We start from the raw sequence: 19320 nt of genomic DNA on the forward strand, positions 1-19320 counted from the left end.
TAACCTACTAAACAAATTTCCACTTAAAATTTATATTTTTAAGGTTAAAATTCATTGGGATGAAATTTAAAGGTTATACTGTCCAAAAACATTTTTTTACCAAAAATTTACTTAAAATATCATAATTTTAAGGTTAAAATTCACTGGGACACAATTTTAAGGTTATTTCATTTATTTTTGTGGTTATGTTATATATAAATTGTCAAAAATAATTTTTACCAAAATTTCACTTATAAATCCAAATTTTTAAGGTGAAAATTCACAAAATCTGATTTTAAAGGTTATGTAATTTATTTTTGTGGTTATTTTCCATGTCAACTGTCAAAAAAATTCACCACAAATTACTTTTACATACTGTATAAAGTATCATACACTAAATATTAATGAATTTTCCCATTTATTTTTCTTACGGGAACAACTTCATTCTGTTGACATCGTCAGTCACGGTCTCCATCATTATTTTGTGATTTCTCGAGTCTAATTTATCGATAATACTCTTTGATGATTATTTATTCCACCAACTGACACTCTTCTGGGTAGCAGTTAAATTTTAATTATTAATCACAACCGCTTGGTTTGGTGTTCAATTAATTTATTGATTCATATATTGATGGGACGAATCGGAAGGAGGAAGGCGTGAATTGACGTGAATATTTTAAGTTGACACATTTGCCTAGTTTTTTATGGCTGGGCATGAAGAGTTGCTTGAACTTTTGATTAGTGTCACTCAAACTAATATATTTAAGATGGTAAATGTTCTAAATTTTGAAACGCGTGAAAAATATAACTTGTGTGATGTTATGCTATGCAATTATAAATGCTTGTAGGTGTATGGTTGGTTGCATAGCATTGCGCAAATGGAAAGAATGATTTATTGCGGTATTATCACTGAGTATTGTCGATAAAACCATAAAACTACGAATAAAAGTCATTATATCAAGAAATTTATAGTGCTTTTGTTTTGGTTGATAAATTTTTATGCTTTTATGCATTTTTGATAGGATTTTTGTTGGTTTTTGCGTATTTTTGATGATTATTGTCTCAATAAATGCGTTTTATTATGTGTGTAATTAAACACACCTAAGTAAAATCGCCATATTTGACTTTTCAATAAAATTTTCCTAAAAGAAACAAATATTACTCCTACTAAAACTTTAAAATACAAGTTTTCTTCCGTTTGAAATAATGTGTATTTTGTGTTGCCTACCTTAGCGGAACACATTTAATTTTAAAATCAAAACGAACAAAAAGATCATCGCGTTTTAACCTGCAACTTTTAAAACACCACTCAAAAAGCAATGTATAATCATTCCAGCGGTTAATTTCATTGTGATAATACTTGATAAACAACATAAAGTAAGTCTATTTTTCATTCTCATAAAATTTTTGTAATAAACACCTTTTACTTCTCCTTTTGTTATAATCACATAGCCACCTTCTGGCGCTGCTTCACGGTGTTCTTACCGTTTCTGCGTCTTTCGCTTCTTTGTCCGAGCCTAAGCTTAAGAAGGAGGTGAGAGAGCTCAATGTTACCTGTTACCTTCTATTACGGTTCGTGCCAGTTGCCTCTCGGTCGCAGTGTGCTACTAAGATCAGCGTCTTTCGCTCGCAACGAAACCAGCTTCATTTCGTAATCAAAACTCGTGTCCGACTACTGAGTAGTATAGATAGTATCCAATCAAGCGGGCGATTGGTTGGCATTTGAGAAGTTTCTTTGTTTCTCGGATCAAGTACGTAATTGATTGCAGCGAATGCAAGAGGCGCATGAAAAGTTCGCCATTTGCAGTGAGAAATGTGTCAATCTGTCAACACCAACGCGGAAGTTGAGTGTGAAATGTTTAGTTAAACTGGAATAGTTTAAATACACCACGATTAATAATCAAAAGGAAATTATATGTAAGTAAGTAGTAAATTATAGTAAAATTATCGTATAGCAACATGACATACTTTTTTTCTTTTATGCGATATAAGCAAGTTTTAGATAAGAAAAAAGTAATCAACAATAACTTCCAAACTCAAAAACATAAAATAACAAGTTTTGGTAGAAAATGCAGCTTTTTTAAAGAAAATTAATTGGATTAAGTGTTAATCCAATAAATATTTTATAACTTTTGTTATACTTCATTCTTTTATCTTCACTAACGGTGATAACCCGGTAACTGGCAACGAAACAAAACAATAACAGTACACCATCAACACTCGACACACAAAACATGTGCCTGTCGAATGTGAACGTAACGTAATCGGCTACGATAGAATAGAACTATAGTAATATTCGTAATAACGCTAGTAATGCTACAATTTTATTACTTAACGTTAACGTCGTTTCATCGCTTTATGTGGAGGATATACATAGTTGTGTTGCGCAAGAACGCTAGGGAATTTAAATGTCAGCGAATCAGCGATTGCACGATTACACGAGTGAAAATACCTCACCGTTTTTCATACGCTGCTCATAGATACGAAGAGACTCGTATTCTTACTCGGAAAACAATAAAATTTATATGTACGAGTGCATGTAGTGAGTATTACTGTTGTTCGTGCTATTGAGAGTTTAATTTTCAACATTTAAGGCATTTTCAACGTTGAAACGTTCTCACATTCTCAAGACATAATTATATTACAATTATAATCATACTAACTTACACTAACCCAGAAGTATAACTGACTGAGTCATGGGAGTGTCATGTAGTTATGAAACATTAATCTGGTTTTATGTTGAGGTATTTATTTTTTGCAAATTTTGAGTTATGACATTTAATTCCATGTGTGATATTAACGCAGCTGTTACAATCGATAATTTTCCTGAATTCTTAGTTGTAATGTAAGTTTTTAATTGAATCATCTTTCTTGGTAATTTTCCGATAGTTAGCATCTGTTTAAGTCTAGTTTATTTGCTGAACTCAGCTGGTTGGCGTTCATTTGTGCGCATGAGTCGAAAGGAGTTTGATTCCACATAAAATTTGCATTGTTCCACGCTTTTTCTTCGCGTCTCGACACGATTTTTTCGTGCCGGTTAGGTAATCAAGTTTCTCTTCGGATGCTACGCTTCTTCTCGCATTTTGCTTCATGCCACACTTACTGCGGACCACAATAACAAACAATCGGATTGTTTACCCATACATTACCTGTACATTCAGTGTATATTCAAATGATATCGCTCGCATTGAGATAGTTTTATTTAGAGTAGCAATAATCATTTGATATTTAAGTTATTAAAATCAGAGCATATTTATATTCACATATTTAAAGTAGGACAAACATTAACAACAATAAGCACGGAGATATATTTTATTTATATTTGTTTGATTGATAGTGCTGATGAGACCTCTAATGGTCGAAATAGCTATCCACATCAGGCTTGACAAATACTTGCATTGACTTGCAATGGTTTAGTAAAAATATCGTTTTGGCGATATTGTGAGGGTATAGCGTACAGTAAGTGTTTACTTAACTTTACTTAGCTAATTGTCTTCATCTATATTGCATGCCATAATTCTTCGTATAAAATTCCCAACATTCCTAATTACTTTTATTACCCTTGAAAAACCTAATCACCGAGTCGGACGGTTTGGCACGCTGTATCTAGCGTGCGGTCAGCAGCAGATGGTCCGGCTCGGATTCCCAAAATCCGATGGTCAACTTGCCCTCTCTTCAATGTCACACACTTTCTTCTACCAATCAAATCTATCGCTTTCTTCTGACTTCCAAATTTCTTGTCACCACCCATCAACCTGAAGGGTTGCTGGTGAGTGACAAGGGTGTAGGAAGATCAGTTATTCCACACACTTCTTAAGCAACACTTCTACAGTACTTCTTACTCTACGCTTCTTCAAGAGTTGGTAAACCTTAGCATTATAATAAACATTGTTCGTGATAATTAAACATCGTGTCTTTTAACACTCTATCAATTATAACTCACACCGATCCCACACGGGTAACTATACTTGATCTAATTGGCAATCTTTATTCACTATTTATGCACTTTATCCTTATCTCTTGCCTTGCTTAAGTTAACTTGCAATTAGTTAAGTATTGCATTCAAATTTAATTGAATAACAAATTACGCAGCACTTTTGTTTAATTACTCGCGTTTAATTGTGTACCGTTGTCTGCTGAGTATTTAATTAATTAATAGTGCTCTGTGGCAAGAGAATTAAACGTATGTACGTATGTACTTACGTTGCATAGAGGTGCAGGTCATGTGAAGACAAATGAAAGGTAAATACAGATTACCGGAAATAAACTTTTACTTCGAGGCCGAGTTTTAATCATTTTTTCATGCCCAAGTGCGTTAATTTTTATAATTTCATTATTTGAATTGAACTAATTCTCATACAAAACATTTTTTTGGGAATCACTTATTCAATTTAGTGAAATAGCGCGGAAAAATAATGTTTAATTCTTAAATAAACAAATCAACATTAAAAAGATCTTGAAACATAAAAATGTACATAAAATAAATTGAATTAAACCAATTCTGGTAGAAAACTAGCTATTTTTGGTTAATATTAATGAAACACAGAAGATACCTACATATCTATTAGAAGTTATGGATTGGTTTTTAAATAATTAGAAAGATTTTCGCTTTTAATATTTTATTTAATTGACTGCACCGAAAAGAATACCGCTCTCTTACAAGTTCTCAATCGAACTAACTAACTTAAAACGTTGCAAAAACTTAAAAGCCAAACCTTTGACTCATGCGTACAATACTCCTATTGTATACCACACATTAAGACTTTATCTTTATACAATAATAAAAGTATTGGATAGCCCTGATTAAATTTTGTTATTTTGCCGGTGTTATAACGACGCATATTCCAACAATATCAATAAACATAGAAAACTGTATAAGAAACATTCCTAAACGTTTAATTTTAATAAATAATTAATTTTTGCTTTGCAGTTTGCAATAAAAATGGATCTCGTAGAACAACACCATAAAACACTCCTTGACTGTCTTCTTAGGTTCCAAAAAGACGGCACATTCACCGACGTCACGCTGATAATCAACGGTGACGAATACAATGCCCATCGCACAATCCTCGCCTGCCACTCACAATATTTCCACGCCATGTTCCACTCGGACATGCTCGAATCCGCATCACCAGTTGTGAAAATCTCTGGTGTACGCTCACAAGGATTCGATCTTTTACTCCATTATATGTACACTGGATGTATTGCTATCAACGAAGACAATATCATTGATGTTATCGCCACTGCCAACTACCTACAAGTAGAGCCAGTATTACGAAAATGTGTAGAGTATCTGGAATCAACAATCAACATGGATAATATATTCGAAGTCATGGATATTGCCTATAAATATCACTTGGAATCATTACGAACAAAAGTGTTCGATTTGGTTAGCAGACAATTCATATGCAGAGAAGATGTTGTGCAAAATTTGAATGTGGAGCTGATTCAGTTTGCTGTTAGCCAAGATGTGCCTATTGCAGGCAGGGAGGTTGATGTTTTAAGGGTTGTTTTGGGCTGGTTTCTCACAGGAACAAAAAATGAGTAAGTTATATTAATATGATGAAGTTAAAAGTTAAAAAAATATTTTTATTTATTTTTTAGGATTAAACAAAAAGAAATCTCTGCAAAATCAATTCTACAACACATCCACTTTGAAGAGATATCTTATAAATCATTCGAAAGTTTACTACTTGAATATTTCCCAACTCCAAGCACAAATAATGAAACTCTGAAAGATACACTCTTCGCAATGTATAAATCAGCTCAAAAACTAACATCAACCCCAATTTTATCCGAAGATTCACGTTCTAATCGTGGAATGAAACCTGCCATTATCCGAGTTGGAGGATTCACCGCCCGTGGATTAACCAATGGTGTTAGTTGTTCTTTTATTGACGAGCGACACTGGCGTCCTTTGACGACAATTCCCAGCGTGGCACAGTGTAACTATGGTACTACAGTTCTACACAATCGGTTGTATATTGTCGGCGGATGTTTCAATCAACTGATGCTTGAAGTAGTCCATCCGAGTAGTTACCGCTATGATCCATGGTCAAACACTTGGGAACGTATTGCAACCATCAACGTTGATAGATGTCGGTTTACTCTCACTGCGATGAATGATAAACTGTACGCTGTAGGTGGTGCGACTTTAGACGATTCCGTGACCAGAACGGCTGAATGTTATGATGTGAAGCGCGATAAATGGAAGTTTATCGAATCGCTACCCGAATGTCGCCAGCAACATGCTGCAGTAGCGCTAGAATATGAGGGTAATAATTTATTGTTTGTTTCCGGGGGATTGTTGAATGATACTGTGATAGCGTCCATGTTTATGTATAATGAAAAGACCGGCACGTGGACGAGTTGTGCGCCATTGCTAGCGCCAAGGACTGATCATGTTATGTTTACGTATAAAAATGAGATTTATGTTTGTGGTGGATGGTATACTGAACCGGGGGTTTCGATTTGGAGCAGATGGTTGCGCACACAAGTGCCGACGATTGATGTTTATAATATGCAGACAAATACTTGGCGGCATGTTACGACGGTGCCAAGACCAAGATATCATGAGGATGTGGTGCTACATGGATCAAAATTGTATATGATTGGTGGTTTTCATAGGTGGAATGTTTTCAACAAGCACACTGAGGTGGAATGTTATGATTTTGAGACGGATACGTGGACAAAAGATGTGAAAAATGAGCAGGACTTTTGGGAACATGCTATTGTCCTCATGTCCATTCCTAAATATAGTTAGTAATAGTTTTATTCCCTTTTAAAGTGATTTTAAAAAATTATTTTGATAATAAAACAAAACCGTTGCCAGTATTATAAATTGCCTATCTTTTGAAGAAGTTGTATAGTTGGAAAAGTCGCCACTAGATGTCGCCTTATATACAATTCCTAGCAAAATATTTGCTTATACGGTTTTATTTTGATTCAAAATTAACGACGATTATTATACTCAGCAACGTCAGCCAGTTGATAACGTTCAAATTCGTCGCGTCACATAATTAACCTGTGAATATGTGACGGATGTCGCTGATGTGCCATCAACATCGAATCAGAAGCTTTTGAATTAAAGATAAGATAACACAAGAGGCAAATATGTACAGAAATGATTAACATTATTAGAGGTAATTAATTCAACGAAAACAGTTTTCTATTTGCATGAATCTCATTAAAACTTCATTTTAGATTAATGATCCATGAAAATGGCACTAAGTTATGGTAAAGTGTTTATACAAGGTCAACATAATATTTTAAACTATTATTTGGAGTAGTAATACGGATTACAGTTGTAATTTTAGTTCGAAGATTTTGAATATCTCGAAGGTTACGAAGAATTTGATTTGTTTGATTAGTGGCGCCGCCTGGGAGGCAGTCGTTTGTTTGATACGTTTGGTTGTGCGCGAGCACACAGTGCAGTGCGCATGCGCACTCCATGCGCGCAGTTAACAACTGTCCGCCGTTCCTGTCCGATCAGTGCATGTCTGCCCGTGCGATATTTACATCATCCGCAACTCGCGTGCGGCCGTGCCGTGCATAATCCACCCCCGGAGGAAGAACAGACAATCCGCGCCGTGTGCATTCCGCGATCGCACGCGTTGCGCTTCGCACTTGTTTCGCGTCCGTTGCACGCGTCGCCAAGAATCCGCAACCGGCCCCGCGGGTCTTCTGTGTGAGTGGTGCGCGCGTTAACCCAGAGTGGTGTCTATTGGAATCCCAATTGCGTTCGACGTCGATAGTTGAACGCTCGCGATCGGCGCTTGTTTTTTCGTTTGTTGATTTGGTGCGCGGCGAGGATGAGCCCGCAACGCGCCTGTAACAGTGCATACAGTGTGTCGCCGCAAGTTGTGCACGAGTCTCGGATGTAAATGGAAACAATCGCGACTCGCAGCAGCGCACAACAATATTGTGAACAGCTACAGCAGGAGTTATAACCAAGCCTTCGAACCCCAAGTCATGTCGGGCAGCTTGATGAGCGCCGCCGAGCAGGAGCACAAGTCTCCACGCGAGAGCGGCGAGGACTCTGAGGATGAAAGCGAAATTCTCGAAGAGAGTCCATGTGGACGGTGGTTGAAACGACGTGAAGAGGTAAGTCATCCATATACCTACATTTACAAAGTTTTCCATTCAAAACCTAACCTCAAAAGTTGATTGATGTTGATTGGCTGACTGCGGGTCTCTGTCGGAAGACTGTGGCTGTCTTTCTAACCTAGAAATTCGCGTGAGCTGCGCGGGCCGACATTTTGCGAGAGCGCACGCTCCGCACACCTGACCTGACGTCACGGGATCGATGCGCCGCCGGCCACGTTCAATGTTAGGCGAGTTAGGGACGCGATCGGGCATTTGCCACCGCACATGGCCGGATCCAGCCAATCACATATCTAAACCTAAACAAATGAACAAATAAACAGTCACTCACAGCGGCGCATCCGGTCGCTCGAAATCGATCAATGCACATTCAATGTGCACTTTATTCATTCGTGCTGACTTTATATACAAAGTGTCCCGATAACACGATACACTTTTGTTTTGTGTGTGCATGTGCGTAATGTGCATTCACGCTCATCTTAACATTCCTTCATTCCTCGCGCGGATGTTATTTTTAGATCGGTTTTTAGTATCGACGGCGCTCAAGAATGCAAGAACTATGACCTTAGAAGAGTGCAGCGGCAAGGAGCGCGGCCGGACGGACCGGTTTCGGTGCAGTTTCACAATTTCGCGTTGTTGTGTGGATTTTTTTAGTCTTATTCTCTCAATTCGATGGCGAGTTTTCACTAACTTTTCACTTTTTGTCGAACTCGTTTTTGTTTTGCTTTTATTTTCTTACATGTGTGGACTCTGTTTTTTTCTCATTCGGGTTCATTATTCTTGATGTCGGTTGGTTGCTTTGCTACTAGCCGGACAACTTGGACGACTTTTATTTATAAATCCTCGGCGACGCGAGCATAATTACGTGCTTTATACGACGTTTTACGAGTTTATCTCCGTGCAGCCGTCGGAATGTCGTTTCCGAGCCGGTAAATGCTACTTGAGGTTATCTTCTACTATTATACTGAGTGTGAACAATAATTTCACATTATAAACATGTTAAAATTGACAGCAAAGTTGTTTAAACTATTTTAATGGTCAATTTCATCAATATCTCAATAAATTTGCTTCTTTTTTAAAGCTTTTGTTTAAAAAACGTGACATCTTGGTACATAAATAACTACTATCAACATAAAGACCTATTAAAGTGACGTTTATATCTTGTTGATGTGTATTTTTATTGACTTCTTATTTCTCTTGTTTTGACACACAAATTTTCGTCGGTTTACACGAGAGAAAAAAAAAACGTGTTTGGGAACTTTTCCTATATTCTTCCGAAAAGTTGAAAAGTTTTCCGCATGACGTGGATAAATGGAAAATTGCTATGTTCCATAGAAGAGTTTCGAGTATATAAAAAAGTAGGTATGACTTGGCATTCTTGGCAAAGCCTCCTCCGGTGGTAGTTACGTGATCGCTCCGGAACACGACCGGAACGTGGCGATTTTTTTCCCGTTTCGGTCGCGCTCGCCATTACCATTGCGGGTAAGAAAAGTGCTATTGATTTTCCCGCGGCGTACACGGGGCGGCCTCCTCCATAGTCGCGCACGAAAACGCGACACAACATGCACATTAAATCGGCGTGCGAGCGAGCGTGGTGCGCGAGTAATCGCCAATCTGAAAGTCTAAGCAACAAGCTTCGTTTTCAAGAGCGGGATGGAAAATTAGCGAATTACATTTGCATTTTGGCCATGAAAACAAACAGTCGGCGGGCTTGTGTAACATGCGAACGTAAAATTTGACTAGATTACATCATGCAAATAGACATAGGTAAATAAAGTCTGGAGTGATTAAGCATTTTTTTACATTTTTAATATTTTAGGGAGATTAGGGTCAATTGTTAACTATTTGTTTGTTGGTAGAGCGTCGTGAATGTGTGTGTGTGTTTTTTTTATTAATTCATTAATTATTGAGAGTAATTTGCGCTATATTATTGATTATTCTATACTTAGGTGTATTCTTACATAAATTATTTATTAAATTACTCACAAATTTTGTTATTTTGTTTCTTATCGCTGAGTTTATCAAGATTTAAAGTTTTGTTTTGGAAAATTATTAAAAATTGTGTGTAATTTCTGATCAAAAGCTGTTATCAATCAGATTTTAATGTGGTTATTTCTCAAATTTATATAAATCTAATGTTTGAATGGATTATTATCATAAGTTGATTGATTTTTGAGTGATTAATTAGTCATTTTATCAAACTGCAATTTTTGTCTGCTGCTTGGCCGTGATTATTTGATAATCTAATGATTCTGTCGAAAAATATTTGCGATATCGTAATTATTCATTTACAAATAGATTGAGAATTAAATTCTACATTTGCCACTGCAAAATTTGCTTTATCTGATTGTTGTATCAAAAGTTATAAACAATTAAAGTAGTATTTTGTACAAATTCCTATTACTCACAAAAAAATACCAGTAACTATTAATATTGCTTTGTTATCAATAAAATTTAAACGTGGTTATATTCAGAATTTAATTCATAATATAAATCCGTCGAAATTTTCAATTTATTTTTATTAGTTTTTCAGTTATAAACAAAAGTCTATTGGTATTATTCTCACGCTACGTGAGTGCCCGACAATATCTTTCAATCGTCCTTATAATTTAGTAAAGCCGTTTATTTTTAGTTTTCTCTTATTGCCATAGTTTGTATTATGAAACGCAACGTGTTGGTTCACTCAGATTGTGCTCGTGGTTGTTAGCTATCCCTATAATTTTAATATAGGCTAGGTCAAGTTTAAATTGCCCTGATTCTCGGCGCGATCAATAAAAATACAATTGCTGCAATGCCTCTATTTCTATGAAAAGCGACGCAGTATAGTACACACATGAAAACAAACTACAGACCCCGACAGAAAGATTGCATGTCGCAAATGTCCAGTAATTGCAGCTGCAACTACGCAATTACGCTTTCAATAACAATTCGGGTTTGAGCTACAAACCCGTCGAATGCTGAATTATCGATTAACAGAGATGCAGTTGTGTGTTACAAGTATTTGATATTCAAGCAGTCTATCTCAAGTTGTGACAATGTCTGCCGGTTCTAAAATAATTCGAAAATATTAGTAAATTTAGATTAAAATGATTTATCTCTGCTTTGTGCGTGCATCCATGCGTGCATTATGTTTGTATATTGTACACATAATGCTAGCTATTGTAATTTGTAATTTGTGCGGGTTTAAATATAGAAATTCACTTGAATAATGTCAGACAAATGTTATGTTGGTGCTGTGCATTTGAATGCGTGATAAATATCAGGACGAGATAAATGTCCAAGCGGTAAAGTACGAAAATACTGCAGAAAACGTAGGTAAATCACGGTGGTTTGCTTTTTCTCTTCTTGGCACACAGCTATCTGGAAATAATCATCACATTACATGTACGCGCAGTCAAAATAATTCTGCATGCGATGACTTATGAAGACGTCTCTCGTCGGCTGACACACTTTACGCACCGTAATTTATTAATGCGTGAACTAATTACTAATTTTGCGTCTTGCACATTTACAGCTCGCAAAAGTAGTATTCTTGGAAATTGTGTTCTGATCTAGTTTAGAGTTTTGCTAGATTTTACGCTTGTGAAACTTTTGACAGTTCAGTTCTGGAGTAGAAGTTGTAAATGTATTCCGATCGATCACGTTCGTGCTGCGCATGGTAATAGTGTGAGTAATAGTGCAGTTACTTAACCGCCGAATGTGACAGCAGACAGTAGAAAAGTGCTCGAAGCGGTCGTCTGGCAAACAGGAAATAGTTCTTGTGACACATCGTGCACTCGAATTTCATTTTCAAGTCTACTTAACTTAGTTTTAAATGTCACACGCAATAGATGGCAGCAAAAAATTAAATTTAAAAATGTACTGGATGTATTTTTACTTAATGTGTAACTCGGTGCAACGTACGCTCCGCTGGCGGTTGCGTAAAATAATGATTCGCTTAATTAACGCGTCTAACCCACATTTTCTCTTTGCTCTTCGCCATTATAACATTGCCACCGCATAGTCTCGTCCGCCGTCTGGCTTCCTACTTTTCTACTTTTATTCGATAAAAGTGGACGCGTACACTCAGCATTGCTATTTCCGTGCATAAAAGTAGTTATTTATGTATCGAGGCATTCAAGTTGCGGTTTTTAAAGGTGAAACATTCATACGTATGGTGAATGGTCTTCAACACTTCATTAATAATGGTAAAACTATAAACAGAATAAACGCATCTGTGCGCTTCTACATTTCTTCAATGTAGGTGCTGACATTGGAAACTACGTTTGCAGATTGTCGATTTGTTTAACTTAAGTCAAAATTCGTGATTTTACGTTTTTGCATCTTGTTATTCATTTTTTATGTGTTTCGCTTCGTGCATTTCATTCAACATTCATGATAATGTCGAGTGTTGAACGCGAAATTTCTAATTTAGGTAAGTAATAATTGAAAACCGGGAGGTTCTGACTCCGCATGCTCAATTTAGATATTTATTCTGGATACGAATCACAGTCATTTTTGAGTAAGTACCTAATACTCGGGAATTTTGTAGTAATAAATTCTCTAGATATAGATAACGTCGGTGTCGCATTAAATTTTTAAAGTCGCGCCAGCTGAATTAGTCACAGCTAATCGACGAGCAGTTTATTCATCAGGTAAAGTGTAGTTATTTTCCCGAAATGCATCACAATCGCAATAACACTGACAATCATATTGTGAGTCAATTTCATGACTATATGTGACGCAACCACTTTTGAAACTACTGTTTTGTACATAGGTATTTGCATGATTGTTAATTTTGGCAGCGGTTTCGCGCACGCCAGAGTATCAACGTCAAAACGGCCCAAAACAAAACAACATGTGTTAGGCGCCGTCTGCATCGCGATAATCAGCGCGTTTTAAATTTTATGACCCGCACGTCGTCTAAATAAATTTCACGTTATGACATTTCGCCGAAGTAGAGTTGGTTTTTTGCTGTTGTTGTGTTGTTGTTATTCTTACAACGGTTATTTTACAGTAAAATCAGTTGAATCATGCGAATGATCGGAAGCGTTTGCATAACTTGCACAACGACAAGGTTTTTACGGCCACGAATGAATTTCGGGAACTATCAATCAATAAAATACTAAATTTACGACTTGCTCAAGGATTTCCATGCGAAAAATGTTTGAAATGTAAATATAGTAGCACTTTACACCAGTGTTCCCAGTGAGTAAACATTGTTTAGGTTTTGTGTGTTTTGATGTGTAGATTTTTCCGCGCGCGCGTGAAAAATCGGCGCCGGCCTTGAATTTCGCGAAACGCTTTTTTTCTTCCTGTGTGTGTATAAGTGTTGGCAAGATTTGCGGCGCGCTTTTTCAGCGTTCAATATCCTTTTCGCAAATTACGCGAATCGCCTGCCGGACAAGGATAGCCGCAAGTTTGAGTGTCGGTGGCATTGAAAAACCAAAGTAAAAGTAAAGAAAGTCGTTAATGTTACAAAAAAACAGTATAACATAAAGAGGCGCAGCGACCAAGGCCGGTGTAGGTCATGGTCATCGAGAGCATTCAACACTCGCACCTACGCATTAAATAAGTTGTTACATAAAAATAAACTTGTTAAGACAAGATAAAAGATAAAATTGTATGTGTTTTAGCAGGCTTTTTGAAGTATTTAGTAGTCTAGGGTCGTTGGGAGTTTTCACGCAGGTCCGCAGCGATTCACCAGACTGCCAAATCAGCAAAATGCGCAAAATGTGTAGCGCCCGCTTGCGCTCTGGGTCACGGTCAAGACTGCGTCGCGAGTGTTTTATCGATAACGCTTTGCTGTGCTTCAAACGCTTTCACTTCCCCAAAGAGTAATAAAATCGAATGAAATCAAAATTCGTGTTTAATTATATTTTACTCTGGATGTATGTATGGAGTATTTTTATACATTAGAAATGCAAGTACACGTCCTACGTCCGTCATCGAAATAAACTTTGTTTTATTTGCTCGCATCGTTTGTAAGTGTTTGAATGTGTAAGGGTATTACGTCTGGTGGCGATGTAACGCCTGCCAAATGCTAATTTTGCATCGCTTCTCGTCGTTTAGCCTTTAGTCGCGTCCAATTTAGCGTTTTTTTCCTTTCAAGTGCGCATAATATCGAACGCTCGTTAGCCGCCGGCGGTGTGTGTCGGCGAAAAACGCGAATGTATATATTCACAGCCGGCGAAAACTCGAGTCAATGCCGTTTTCATTACAATCGACGAAATCGCCGCAAATAGAACACGCTGCATATGAGTTATTATGTTTGTCGAAAATTAGATATACTGTTTTGGATGTTACAATGTTGGCTGGATTTGTACCAAGTCAATATAGGGATTTATTAAGAGTTTTCGTACGCTTAAATGAGCTTAATTAGCTGATGCGCAAAATCAACGAAGATTATGTATTTTCACCCTCTTTTTTTATCGTCTAGTGCAGTTGGATTTAGTATAAAGTGCAGTACTGTTATTTTATCAGTTTATACAAAATTCTGCTGTTAATTCTGACAAAAACGATGATTTTGATACAACATCTCTGTGCTATCAATGCATCTAATCTTAACTTTTATTTTTTCTTAATTTTTGATATTTTTATTCCGCTATAATTACGAAAATATAAAAAAATATTTTCTTTTTTGATTACTTAGTGCATTATAAATTCTTTTTGGCATCTTTATTAAACAAAAATTCGTACTTCCCTCATTGACTGCTCATATTTCAGTTTAAATCTGCACTCATTCAAATATTCAGTTTCTAGAATATTTTTAAAACACATTTTTCAAACCTAAAATTAATCTGAACTTGACTTGAGTGCTCCGTTAGGTGAACGTTTCGGATGAACTTGAATACTTACACTAGACATGTGACGTAATTTGCACGTCTGCTTCAATGACTATTTGTCAAAAATAAAAACACCGCATGCAAATTTCCCACACACATGAGAAAGCGCTTTTCGCGCGCGATCAGTGGCCATGTCGGCGCAAGACGCCGGCTTGACACCTGCACAGATACATAATACGTCAAGGCTGCGCGCAATTGCGCCGAAAATTTTTCTTGTCACGCGCAAACTGCTCGTCGAAAGCCTTCATTAACACCGCGCTTGTTTTTCACGCCAAGTTTTTTCCCTCGAAAATTTCATCATTTCAAATCAAACATTTTATATAAACATAAAAAATGTATTTCTAAGAATTATTTTTTCTTATAGAAGCATTTTGAGCAATTAGTGAAATTTATAACGACCGTCGTTGAATTGGAATTAATTACACTATATAATGAGCAATTGCTTACTAAATGCCTAACCTAGAATCCAATATTGTAATGCGTTGCTAATGCGACGTGCGTTAATTAAATTCGCGGCACATTGGCGGCAACCGCAGCGGTGATTCGGCGCAACTTTCCGCCCGAACGGAAATTGTATAGCTTCCCAAGTGCCGCCAATAGCTTTATTTCTCTTTGGGGGCATTTATGTACGCTTGAATATGCATAAACATCTGAATAGAATTCCAGCAACGCAAGCTGAGTTTGGGGAACGATTAACGCAGAAAAGTCGCGTGTGGGTGCGGTATTTCGACTTAATTTTGAATTATTCAACATTCTGAAAGGTGAAAATTTGGGGTGGGGTACAAAATGACTACAGGGTAATTACGCGTGTTACATTACATGTGCCTTAATCACCATTCATAATTTTCATACGGAATGTTTTTGAAGCACCCTTAAGCATTTTATGGTTATGTTTGTACACGATGTCGAACACATTGTATATCTTACGTGTGCTTTAATTACGTAATTAGCAGTTAAGGGCGCATTTACTTCTCGTTGATGCAAATTATTACCGAAAATATCATACATTCGTTTTCGTATTCGCATTTATTCACTTCACTTCATGCGAAGCTAATTGCTTTTTATGGTTTCATTGTCAAGGCATATTTCATCCAAATGCGCAGACATTAATCAAACAGGAAATCGTATTTGCCGGCATTTTATTACTTTAATTATTTTATTACCCACTGTTTGGATATTTTTAGAATTCATAAGTTTTACTGCATTGCAATTGGGAATATTTGAAATATCGACGCGAATAAAAATAGTTCACTTTGTATTATAAAACGCAATTCAGCGTTTATTCGTTTGTTTCGCTCGTGCTGCTTGTTTATTGTGCCCGGAAAAGGTCAAAGGTGAATTAATTGTGCGGTGAGGTGAGTGTGCAAAGCTTTATTGCAAAAACTCCATTTGTTTTGCATATTATTTCATAATATTTTATTTCGTTTGGAATAAACGTATCGATTTGTTATGTTTTTTTCTGCTGTAGTAATAATAACAATAATAATCTAATGACAATGACATTTTGTATCTGTACCATCCAAAGAGTGACACAAATTTATCACCACATGCCAGTCGCAGTCGATTTTTGCGACGTAATTTGGCTCAACATTTTTTTGTTATTCATCGCCATTCAATCGCGCAATGAATGCAATGACTCACAATGTTTTCAATTAATTAACGCTATAGTTGATGTTAACTTTGAAATAAATTTAAATTCGTTCTGGAAGCACGCTGCGCACCGTTAGCCACGTTTATATTATTAAAATTTATATGCTGCAATGCCAGCGCTAGCTTTTGTCTAAAAAAGAATTTTAGTTATAATATATTAATGCCGCGTTGTGCACGGTTATCGTTTCGTATTTTATTATTGTAATAAAATAAGTTTTACGTGTACTCCTGCAATGGCACAAATATAAAATGGAGAAAGAAGAAAATGGAATGAAATCTATAGCATAGTTTTCGCACGTAAATGAAACTTACAAAACATTTTTATGCAATGCATTTAAATATTACGCGTTGGAAAACGGTGCGAAACGTGTGGTAATGGCGAAAAGCTCGCTGTAAGTTGCAAAAACCCAGCGTGAATATATTTTGTGTGTAAATGTTCGGGTATTTACATCGGCCACAACATGAGTAAGGTACCTATGTGAATAAATTATTCCTGTGGTATATACGCTGGTGCAAAATAGACTTCTGCAAAGTTTTATATGATAAAACTCATCCTGGGGCGATTTAAGTTTAAATTTGTGTTTAAATTTAAATTCACATTTGTTTATTTAATGCATGTGTTGCTGCATGGAAATTGTAAACCAGCGTAAAAATTGTTTACTACGCAGTATTTTCTTATCGGTTTCGGTTCGCCGTGCTTGGATGCACTTCCCAGTTGACGATTGATTTATGCAACAATTTGTCACTGCGTAATTGAATGTCAATAACAGTAATAATGTTTTGTTGTACATTTTTATTTTGGTATAGTATTTGTCAAAGATAAATGGTTTTTGTGAAGGAAATAACTGAAAGCTTTCACAGGAATAGTAATTAAATTAAAATTGTTAAAATTTTACGGCTGAAAAATTAAAATATTGCATAATAAAATGTAATATTCCATTTACTGGTTTACAAATGGAGTATTAGTAATTTTAGTGTTTTATATACAAATCAGTTAAAAATATCATTTACTAGTTTTTGCCCGCGACTTCGTCCCGGTAGTGTTTAATAAAAGTGTAATTCGGTGTTACTCTCTTGTTCTAGACATAGTATGTATCAATTCTATCAATAAGATTCGAAATTGTATTTTAAAGAAATTATTTATATAAAGAATAGCTAATAATGCACTTCAGCGCGTCATCTCGGATTCAACTATTTAACTATAACTATTATTGAATCTCAATGCCAACTTTTATCCTATAGTAAAGGGCTTTCTTTAAGGTTTTCCCAGCGATTATTCGAATTTTTCTCGCCGTAAAATCCATCCTTGGACTTTAACGAACATGAAAAAAAAAAAGAAATGTCCAAATTGGTCTAAGCGCTATTGAGTTATGCGCTTACCAACAGATTTTGCGATTCATTTTTTTATTATAGATGAGTTAAAGTATCATTTATAAGCCATATTATTCAAAAACTCCTTTTTGCATTGTCAAAATTTTACATTATTCCAAATAATTTGATAATAAATTAAAGCATTTCAATAAATGTCAGTGAAACTTTTAATTAGCCACCGCGAGTGGCAATTAATAATTAATTAATACCCACAGCTAATTGTAGCCTGATTAAAAGCGTAATTAATAAATGAAGTGAAGTGATTCGGATGATATCTATATCATGCAAAAAAATAAAAACAAAATTTACTTGAATACAAAAATGAGTGTAGTGTAGTATGGCGGTAATTGTAAACGCATTGTACGGTCATTACAAAACGACTGTCACATGGCGTTACGACCGTGCGACGACGACGCGCGCTCGCAGTTTGACCTTAATTATAACGGCGCCAACACGAGTGCGCTTGCCGCTGCCACGCACGCACATACATAAACGCATTGTACTTGAGTATTACATTGAATACATACGTTCACGTGAAGGTAGTGTATAGTTTCTCTTGGCTTAGTTTTCGTATCAGTATCAGTAGTCTTATTGGACTTGGCAAGATTCAAACTTTTTTTTTTGCTTGCATATATGGATATACAGTATGTTTAGTATTTTGAATTTATTTTTCTGTGCGTTAACATGTTTTATTTTATGTGTTTTGCGTTGTGATTGCGTCTTGTTTACATGTGAACTAAGTAAGTACAAAGTATGTACACGGTATTATGATCTAAGGCGCGGCTGCTCGTGCAGTTTAAGGGCTTCCCGTCTATGATGCGCTATAGAGGTAATAATGTAATGGATCTATGCGTACCACGCATATTGTGGGTGGTGTAATCATCTCACTATTCGCGAATGCAACAAACTAGGGTACTTGTATGGGAAATATAAGTAATCAAGTTATATTCATCTCGTGGCTGTGCCCTTAACAATGTGTATGGTGTGCATGTTTCAGTTGGCTTTCGTTATGTTTGTTAATTGTGTGTATATTCCTGGTTTCTAGTTTCCAACTGTAACTTATTTCGAACTAGCATCCTAGTTTGTGTGCAAATTATTGCGCATTGCGTTTAATAGGAACCTTCAACTCGACTCGTGTCAACCTCACAACTTGGATGAGTTTAATCTGTAAACTTGTGCTTTATTCTGGTTAAAGCAAACAGCTATTTCTATATTAAGGTATAGTTTATAAATTTGCGCAGCGCGTCATCTGTGTGGAGTAAATAGTTAAATATTGATTTTTTTTTAGTTTTTTTATATGAGTGTTAGACTATGTGTCTTCCGTGTTTTTGGTATGTCAGAACAAATATTTGAATTGTGTTAAATATTTCTGTCAGTTTTGTTTTGAATTTTT

At 36.1% G+C, this 19320-nt stretch overlaps 2 protein-coding genes across 5 annotated transcripts in view; both read left to right on the top strand.

Annotated features, from left to right (window-relative positions):
- Positions 1 to 1240: 1240 nt before the first annotated feature.
- On the top strand, positions 1241 to 6820 carry LOC135789966 (kelch-like protein 9). 4 transcript variants are annotated; one of them, XM_065300055.1, is made up of 4 exons: positions 1241 to 1356; positions 1432 to 1513; positions 4910 to 5523; positions 5584 to 6820. In XM_065300055.1, the coding sequence occupies exons 3-4, from the start codon at positions 4922 to 4924 to the stop codon at positions 6740 to 6742; spliced, it is 1761 nt and encodes a 586-aa protein (XP_065156127.1). In that variant the 5' UTR covers positions 1241 to 1356; positions 1432 to 1513; positions 4910 to 4921; the 3' UTR covers positions 6743 to 6820. The 4 variants fall into 4 exon arrangements, with proteins under 4 accessions (XP_065156127.1, XP_065156126.1, XP_065156128.1 ...); XM_065300054.1 differs by lacking the exon at positions 1432 to 1513 and having other exon boundaries at positions 1243 to 1356; XM_065300056.1 differs by lacking the exons at positions 1241 to 1356; positions 1432 to 1513 and adding an exon at positions 1528 to 1900.
- Positions 6821 to 7159: 339 nt separating this feature from the next.
- LOC135789968 (nuclear receptor-binding protein homolog) overlaps positions 7160 to 19320 on the top strand; it is a 35164-nt gene continuing 23003 nt past the window's right edge. Inside the window, 1 exon segment of the mRNA XM_065300057.1 lies at positions 7160 to 8082. Within this exon segment, the coding sequence (XP_065156129.1) occupies positions 7951 to 8082 (132 nt within the window). The 5' untranslated portion in view covers positions 7160 to 7950.

Source organism: Atheta coriaria, unplaced genomic scaffold, assembly GCF_025399875.1.
Source record: "Atheta coriaria isolate IRGN ID8LTWV9N9 unplaced genomic scaffold, Caltech_Dcor_3.1 hic_scaffold_3_pilon, whole genome shotgun sequence".
Lineage (NCBI taxonomy): Eukaryota > Metazoa > Arthropoda > Insecta > Coleoptera > Staphylinidae > Dalotia > Dalotia coriaria.